This window comes from Boleophthalmus pectinirostris, unplaced genomic scaffold (genome assembly GCF_026225935.1).
Source record: "Boleophthalmus pectinirostris isolate CB_2022bp ecotype Guang Dong unplaced genomic scaffold, ASM2622593v1 HiC_scaffold_14, whole genome shotgun sequence".
NCBI lineage: Eukaryota > Metazoa > Chordata > Actinopteri > Gobiiformes > Gobiidae > Boleophthalmus > Boleophthalmus pectinirostris.
In genome coordinates, this window is record NW_026571047.1 from 33016193 (window position 1) to 33025420 (window position 9228).

The window sequence follows — 9228 nt, forward strand, 5'->3', positions numbered from 1 at the left end:
GACTCTGCTGTGTGAATAGTTCTTCAGGTCGTGCATATTTTCCTGTGCGAGTCCTTTGAAGTTCAGAGTGTTTTGTGGTGTTTATGTGGGGGCTGGAGTTAAACAGGTTTAGAGGCACAGAGTTTGAGCAGCTGTCTGGAGCGGCTGCTGTCACCGACTCATCAGTGACACTCTGGTATTCTCCTCTGTTGCTGCTTTTGTCCTTGTAAACTTTCTACTTTAAAAGGTGCACTTGGCGAGGGTTAATGCTTTGGTTTAAATTGTCCACTGTATGGCGCTGTATAGATGATCTGTGTTGCATTTACTCAATTACAAGGCGGCAAAGGAGAAATTCAGTTTGTCAACTGGACAAAGTTAGTTTGGTTGAAGACGTTTCGTGACTCATCCAAGTTGCTTCTTCAGTTCTGGTCAGACTGTGGTGGACACTTAAAACGCAATCGGGCGATGGCTGTGTTTACCTCCGTGAGGTGCGGAGCTGAGCCGGTCCTTTCTTCTGCGGTCACCTTCGAGCCCGTCCCGACAGTGAGTCCTGTTTCAGTCCTGGTTTAGTCCTGGTTTACTGCTGTTTAATCCCGTTTTAGTCCTAGTTCAGTCCTGGTTTAGTCTTCTTGTTCAGTCCTGGAATCAGTCCTAAGTTAGTCCTGGTTCAGTCCTGGTTTAGTACTGGTTTAATCCTAGTTCAGTCCTGTTTTAGTCCTGTTATAGTCCTAGTTCAAAAGTTTGATATAATCTCAGGTTAACGGGCGAGTGCGGTGCTGTACTGCGCTGCTGCGAGTCTCCAAAGATGGACCCGTGCAGGACTCTGCGCTGTTGGGCTCCATTACGGAATTAATGAATCTTCAGTTTACGAGGACAAAAATAACACATAAGGACGACAGCAGCAATAAGTTTTAAGAAGGATGCAAAAAGGGTTGTAACTGTCCTGTGTGAGAAAAGTGTATAAAGTGTGTGGTGACGGGTTTTACAGAGATAAACCTGCGATAAACGAGGGACCACTGTACTTTCTTTACGTTACCATGAGTTCTTAGACTTGTTAAGCTAAAGCTCAAATGGTAGAATAAGTTTCGTGCCTCATCCAAGCTGCTTCTTCAGTTCTGGTCAGACTCTGGTGGACACATCCATATATCTGTCTGCCGGGAGGAGCTAAGTACACTGAAACTACTCTGAAACTAACACATCTACTTGTTTACAGTTTTTGTTTGCTATTGGGACTACTGAACTTTCACTGTGGGGTCATATTAGCAGAATCATTCAGGGCCATAATGGAGCTTTCACACCTCTGGCCTTGATCTGGCTACAGCTATTGTTCTCTTGTTTGTTTTGCTTTGGGTTTGAGGATAGAGTTGTAACTAGGAGACAGGCGGTTTTCTGTTTAGAGAAGGATTATTTTTCTTAACACAAATATATTTTCTTTAACTCCCCTCTCAAACCAGTTCTCAGTTTCTCTGGCTCAGATCTGTACCTCACTGTCCTCAAAGGAGTGGCCCGTGGCTTTTAGGTGGAGATGTACAGCAGACTGAGGTCCTGTGTTGCTCTCTCGTCTCTTTCTGAAAAACTACAGAGGATTTTCAGACAACATGAAATCTCAGTCTATTTCAAACCTACAAACACTTTACGACAGAAACTGGTCCACCCAAAGGGCAAAACACCGAGCCACGGGCCAGTCCTTTGAGGATAGTGAGGTACAGGACAGGACTAAAACAAGACTGGACCAGGAACTAAACCAGGACTAAACCATGACTTGATGAGGCCCAAAACAGTTCTGTATCAGGACTAAACGAAGACCACACCAAGATGAGTGTGAACACAACTGTTTTCCGTCTTTTAATCGTGTTCTGTTTTTGGTTCCTGTACTCCACTCTGTAATAGTTTGTGGTACCGACCTGTGAGTAGAACTACACCGATGTCGTCTTTGGAGAACTGATCCTTCTCTGGGACTCGTAAATTACAGAACACATCCTCTTTCTTCAGACCGGTCACTCTCCTGCAGAAAAACAAAACAAGAGAAGAATCAGGTTAAGAAATGAAATGTAATGCTACCAGTGTTAATAACCGTCTCAGGTCCAATCCAGAAAACAATAATGATATAATATTGGTTCAGAATATCTAGTCAGGTCAGGGGTCTACAATTAAATTCCCTTGAGGGCCAGAACTATCATTTTTATAGCATTTTAAAACTATTTATCTTGTAAAAAAGTACAATCACGTATACTACTTTCCTCGTTTCTTTTCATTAGTTTGCCTTTTTTTTTTATATACAAAGGTGCGAACAATCATTTTGATACTTTTCGGACTATAAGTCACACTTTTTTTCATGGTTTGGGTGTTTCCTGCGACTTATACTCCGGTGAGACTTATATATTAAAATTTTGAAAAAAAAAAAAAAAAAATTTTGAGACTGACAGCCGCGAGAGGCTCTAGTCTTCTGTGTCAGTATCTTGCACTCCTGTAAGAAAAAGCCGCTGTCCCGCTGCAAATAGTGTAATATTCCACCGAAAATTGTAATCGAGCAGCAGAAAGAAAATTTGGAGTGAGCGAGAAACTTGTGAGGGACTGGCGTAAAGCGAGGATAGAAAACACAGCTTCACGGCAACTGGGAGGATGCACCATGAAACTTTCCTGAAGTCACTGGATGGATGGACAAAGCCTGGACTTCAATGACACCGAAACCATCCTGTCAGGATTCAGAAAGACCCGAATAATTCTAACTGGAACTGATGCTGAGTCTGACGACAGCGACACAGAAGAGGAAGCAGCGCTCTGTTTACCTCATGGATCTACGGTTTATCTCCGGAGGTTGTGCACCGAGGACGAAGAATTCAGTGGATTTAGTGATTTGGAGTGAGAATGTGAGATTGGTAAACTTATGTTATGTTGTTTATGCTATAGTTATCTGAATAACTGTTAATACGTGATGTTAATTTATTAACACCTATTCAGTCTGTTGTTCTCTGTTCTATTGTTATTGCTAGAACTTGCCTTTCAACATGAATTGTCGGTTCCCGGTCTCTGATTTTATAAAATATGTTTCCCCAAAAAGTGTGACTTATATGTTTTTTTTCTTCTTCATTACGCATTTTTTGGCTGCTGCGACTTATAGTCCGGAAAATACAGTATTTGAATACCGTTTATGATACCACAATGATAAAAAAATCCTTCTTTTTAATTAACAGAATGTAAATTTCAACCCAAAATAATACTTTCTTTATGTTACCATGAGTTCTTATACTTGTTCTGATAAAGCTCAAATGCATACTACAACTTTTTTTTGCAGTATTGATACCTCAATCAATGCTCAAATGATGAATCTAGTTTCGATATTAGTTTTAGTATCGATATGTATCTCATTTCCGATACTTTTGACAACCCTACTCACATCGTATGGAACTGCTGACATGACATTTCAATAATCTGAGAACTCCAGAAATCAGATAACAATCAGATTTTGCTGTACATGTAAATATAAACATTGAGAGAAGCTGTCAGAGCAGATCCAAAATGTCCGCCGGCGTACAGTGCATACCTCAGTCTCTGTACGAACTCCGCTGGTGTCTCTGTTTGTTGTTGGTTTAAATCTTTGGGGGAGGAACTTTCTGAAGCCTTGAAGCCGAGAGGAAACTGGGTGAACAGGCTCCCGAACTGCAGCACTGAAGTCATGGTCTGAAACACATTTAAGAAAGAGATAAGATTTGTTTCAAAGCAGCACTATGCAACTTCACTGGTAGGAGGGGTCCGCCAATTGCTTATTTTCATGGAGATATTACTGAGTTGCCTGGAATGTTGCAAAGTATGGCATTATAAACATATCCATCTTGCATTCTATTGTTTAAAAATACCTTGAAAACATCGATTCTTACTTTGAGCGGGGTTGACTAGTCTCCACAGATCTGACCTGTAACTTGGCCTGGTGTTTGTCTCCATGTATATTGAGAATTTTAATGTGAGACTATGGAAAATCTTAGGCCTAGCAATATGTCTGGCTGCTCAATTATGGAACAAAATCAAATCAGGCTTATTTATGTCAAATTGAAATCATGTTATCTGTAGCAGTTGATACTTTGCAGCTGATGTCATTTACTTAGGCTACGTTTACACTGACGTACGTATCACCGCATCAGAAATGATTTGCCTACAGACACGTCATTTCTGTGTCCACAATCAAAGCTTTCCCTATCCACATAGTAACACAAAACTGCCTGAAACGCTCGTCATATGACTAGGCTGGCGTCACATTCGTCATGATGTCAATTGGGCGGTAAAAACAAGGAAGTGGAGCACCGTGGCTGAAGCTGCAGCAGCCGATTTCGGGCCGAGGAAGATGACAAGTGTGAAAACTTTCATGGACTGAAGACGAGGTTCAGTTGTTACTGAACGTAACACTGGATTTTAAGACGAGCGTGGAGGCTCAGAGTGTGGATGACCGATGACACGAACCCAATGTATCAGGAAGGCGCAAGTCACAGTGATGTGGTCCAATAAGGAGGCAACTAGAGCTCCTACGTCAGTGTATCAGCGTTTTCAGGCGTCCACACAGTGCCGGATCAGATCAGTACTCGGATGAATTCGTGGAAGCTGGCGGCACCGGATCATTCCGTCTCTGGACCCATTTTCCATCAGATTAGTGTGGACGAACACTGCATCCACAACAAAAACGACTCAAATACGTACTAGTGTGGACAGGGCCTTTGGGTGACCAGATTTTCAAAATAAAAAACTGGGACACCTCCGATTTGTGGTGGTTGGTAATAATAAAACTGTCAATCGAGTGCATAGTAGGCTCTATTCACGCTTCACAAACCAGGAAGACATTTGGAAACATCCAATAACAGCATCCGGTGTAGTCCTAACACTGGACTCGTGATCAAAGCCACTGAAGTAAATGTCATGAGCGGTAAAATGAAGACTGCAGACGTATGTGCTGTTTGGAATCATCTTGAATTTGGCGCCTCGTCTATTCTAATCGCATGTTCACAGTGCGCTCGGAGTTGTGCGTCAGTGGGGAAATTATGAAAACTGAGGGATGGTTGGAATTGTTGATTAGCCGAACATAACGGAACACTACAACGACATGGAGATGAAGAAAACTGGGACATTTTCTAATTTTTCTACATTTTTTCAGACTTACTACTGCGAACAGAAACCCGCTGCAAGTTGTTATTGCATGTTTTCAAACGTCTTCCTGGTCTGTGATGTAAACCTGAATAGAGCCTATTAAGGAGAATTCTGCACTCGGCCCATTCGTGCCTAACGTAAATCAGTATAGTCACATTTTCTTCTTCTGTTTTGGTCATTTTTAAGCAGCTTTTCAGTATTTTACCTAAACAAATGACAATTTATGCTTTTCTTTACTGGACACCTGGGGCATTTCTTGTATAAAACTGTTTTTGGATAAATCTGCTGGGACAGGGGACACAGGGCTCAAAACTGGGACTGTCCTGGGTAAACAGGGACGTCTGGTCTGGTCACCCCACATTGACATTCCCTGGGAGTCTGATGCTAACTGTAGGTTCTGCTCTGTCTGAGGCTTTGTTAGACATTAATCTGATCTTTGTTTTAAAACAACCTGACCTCAAAGAACTGACTTAGCTGGAACTACAAGAGTTGAGCTGATCTGTGCTGTTAAACAAGTCCCTCTCGAATAACATTACAGTCACGAGCTATCTAGCATTAGCATTAGCATTAGCCAACAGTTTTTCAGTTTGTCACTCTCACATTTTAGTTAAAAATCAAACTCCAAAACAGAACCATGAATGCTTAGACTGATCACAGGCCCCTGAAAATATACTTTTTAAATCCATTTTGTATATTTTATTGATTTTTTCAGACAATTTTAAATCGTTTTTGTCAGTGTTTGCTAATGTGAGCGTTGTGTCACCATGGTAACTGCTATAACATTCTGCTATACACATACATAAACATTTGATTAGCTGCAGTTCTAACTATTATTGTAAATTCCTCTGTACTTTCGCAGGAGTGATAAAAATAAGTGTACAGACATAAAGTTTCTTGTCACTTCAAAATCTGTTCACAGAAAAAAAACAACAAAAAAAAACTTTACAAACCGACAACTGGAACTACAAGAAAAAAATTATGCCAAACGTGTCTTGATTTGTTTTGGCTTTCACTGCGTTTACAGCTGTTATCTCGTGTCTGAGCAGTGATTGGGATTTTGGGCTTGGTAGACTTTTTGAACCAGATGCCCTCCCTGATAAAACTTGAAACAAACACAAATACATTGATTTAGCGTTACAAAAGCACACTTTCAGTAGATTTTCTTCTCTTTAAGTTGGATCAGAGTCAGTATTTTGTCATTTTGTTGTATTATTTATAAGAAATTACCAGGAATTTCATAAATATTTTCCCTGCCTGAATTGGTACTACTACTACTACTACTATTACTAGTACTACTACTACTACTACACCTACAACTACACTTTTAGTAGTTTTTCCTTTCTTTAAGTTGGATCAGAATCAGTATTTTTGTCTCATTGAATAAATAAAATATCAGACAAAGTCTCAAAAAATTCCATAAATGTTTTCCCTGAACTGGTGGTACTAGTACTACTACTACTACTACTACTACTACTACACTTTTAGTAGTTTTTCATCTCTGTCAGATGAAACAGGAGTCAGTATTTTTTCTCATTGTCTGGTATTAATTATACGAAATCTCCAGAAATTCCATAAATATTTTCCCTGCCTGAATTGGTACTACTGCTACTGCTAATACTACTACTACTACTACTATTTTGGTTGCTTTTTCTCTTTCAGTTGGAGCAGGAGTCAGTATTTTATCTCATTTTCTGGCATATTTTATAAGAAATTTCCAGGAATTCCATAAACGTTTTCCATAAATTGGCATTGCTAATACTACTACTACTACTACTACTACTACTACTACACTTGGTAGTAGTAGTTTTTCCTTTCTCAGTTGGATCAATCAGATCTTCAGATATTCCATAAATGTTTCCCCTGAATTGGCACTACTACTACTACTACTACTACTACTACACTTTTGGTAGTTTTGTTCTCTTTCAGACGCATCAGAGTCAGTATTTTGTCTCATTGTCTGTTATTTTATTTATTCAAAACCTCAAAAAATTCCATAAACCTTTTCCCTGAATTAGTGATACTAGTACTACTAGTACTACTAGTACTACTACTACTACCACCACTAATACCACTACTACTTCTACTACACGTCTGGTAGTTTTTCCTCTTTCAGCTGGATCAGAGTCAGTATTTTGTCTAATTTTCCAGTATTATTTATAAGAAATCTTCAGAAATTTTACCTAAATTGGTACTGCTACTACTGCAACAACTATAACTACTACCACTACTACTACTGCACTTTTGGTAGTTTTTCCTCTCTCAGTTAGAGCAGGAGTCCGTATTTTGTCTCATTTTCTGGTATTATTTAGAAGAAATCTCCAGAAATCCCATAAATATTTTCCCTGAAACTGGTACTGGTACTGGTACTACTACTACTACTACACTTTTGTAGTTTTCTTCTCTTTCAGTTGGATCGGAGTCAATATTTTGTCTCATTTTCTAGTATTATGTATAAGAAATCTCCAGAAAGTCCATAAATATGTTCCCTGAATTGGTGGTACTGCTATTAGTACTACTACTATTACTTCAAAATAGTACCTTGTCCCTTTAAGAGCCCCTGATTGCATCTTTATAAATCAAATACCGGATTATATTTGTTGGTTTACGCGGTCAGATCGTTCCTAAAATGCGATAATAACGCGCAAAAACAGGACATTGGCGGAGTTTTTACGCTTGTTTGCGACAGATTAGCGGCATAATTTGCAGCGTGAGAGGACAAAGAAAGGACAAAACACAACAAGCTTTTACAGGGACAGACTGTACCTACTTCGCTTCGCTTTGGCGCAAAAAACAGCTCCGACTGCTCCGGTTTGCGCTTTATTTCGGCATCTGCGGCGTGTTTTTGGTCTGATTTGCGTTATTCCTCGTGCGCGGACGTAACTCTACCCCGAAAAGCGCTTTCTCAACACCGCGGAGCCTCTCTCCTCCTCCTCTCTCCCCTCTTCTCTCCTCTTCTCTTTTCCTGCGGATCGTTCCTGGAAGAAGTAAACAACAGACCACGTGCGCGCAGCTGCAGCGTCAGATTACGCGCACACAGACGCACTCTACGTCACCGTGCGTAAAAATATTGGGCATGTGAGGGTCGGGATGACATCTGAGACTGGAAAATAGTGGTTTTATATTTAGGCAGATGTTAATCACTCTGCGATCTTTCCATGTTGTTCTGTTTACTGTTCTGTTTGATCACAGGCTTAGGCTACGCTCCTGGATTTTTATTTTTAATTTTTTCTTACTGGCTGAAAAAAATGTGCGTCCACACACGTGTCGGATCAATAAATATTCACGACAACAGAGCACTGAGTGAAAACGATGTAATACATATGCCACACCTGTATGTGGCGCTGTAAACAATGATAATAATTTTTAAACGTTAACGTAATTTAGCCGGTTTTAGATGTATCCCAGAAATATCACCGTTTTGTTTTAGCAGAAGTTTAACATAAGTTTTCGTTTTTAGCCATAAGATTTGGATGAAAATTATTAGAATAACTTGGTACCAAAATCGTAATCTTTGTCACTGATCCGTGTGTGTTGTTAGCATTAGCGTTAGCAGCGTGTCTCGGTTGCTGGGCGACACGAGCGGCTCTGTGGGCTACACCTGTCACTTTTCGGCAACACTCTTGCGGTCTATGGAGGCTAGTTCGCGGGCTGTGACGGGGTCGCGACAACATCATTTTCCAAATTGTGCGGTTTGCTCGTCCACATGACAACGCAACGCTGGTGTTCTCAGATTTCTCCACTCTGGAACCCGTTCTCAAAAAACACAGTTTTTGCCACCACCTGAAACGCCGGCTCCGTGTGGACGAAAGACCAAAACGAATACAAACTTCATCGTTTTGACCAAAACACATTGTCATGTGGACAGGTCCTTAATCTAAAATCTGAACAAAATATAAGATTAAAGATGGACTACGTAACTTTATCTCCTTGGAAATGTTTTTGCTTTGTTTGGAATGTTTCACAGTGTGGCATTAAATCACCAGGTCCAGATACAGTTCAGATCTGTGGAGAAGTGAACCAATGAGAATGAATGTTTTTCAAGATATTTTTGAGCAATAAAAACACTTAGTCAGGCTGGTGCCACCTAGTGCCTTCGCTCAATTTCATTTCTCTCCA

General features: G+C 40.3%; 1 protein-coding gene across 1 annotated transcript in view; it reads right to left on the reverse strand.

Annotated features, from left to right (window-relative positions):
- The window catches only part of si:zfos-911d5.4 (uncharacterized), a 33557-nt gene extending 25506 nt beyond the window's left edge, over window positions 1-8051 (reverse strand). Inside the window, exons 1-3 of the mRNA XM_055150359.1 lie at window positions 7880-8051; window positions 3524-3660; window positions 1884-1984 (exon numbers count right to left, since the gene is read on the reverse strand). Of these exons, the coding sequence (XP_055006334.1) occupies window positions 1884-1984; window positions 3524-3657 (235 nt within the window). The 5' untranslated portion in view covers window positions 3658-3660; window positions 7880-8051. The remainder of the gene's footprint in view (window positions 1-1883; window positions 1985-3523; window positions 3661-7879) is intronic.
- Between the last annotated feature and the right edge of the window lie 1177 nt (window positions 8052-9228).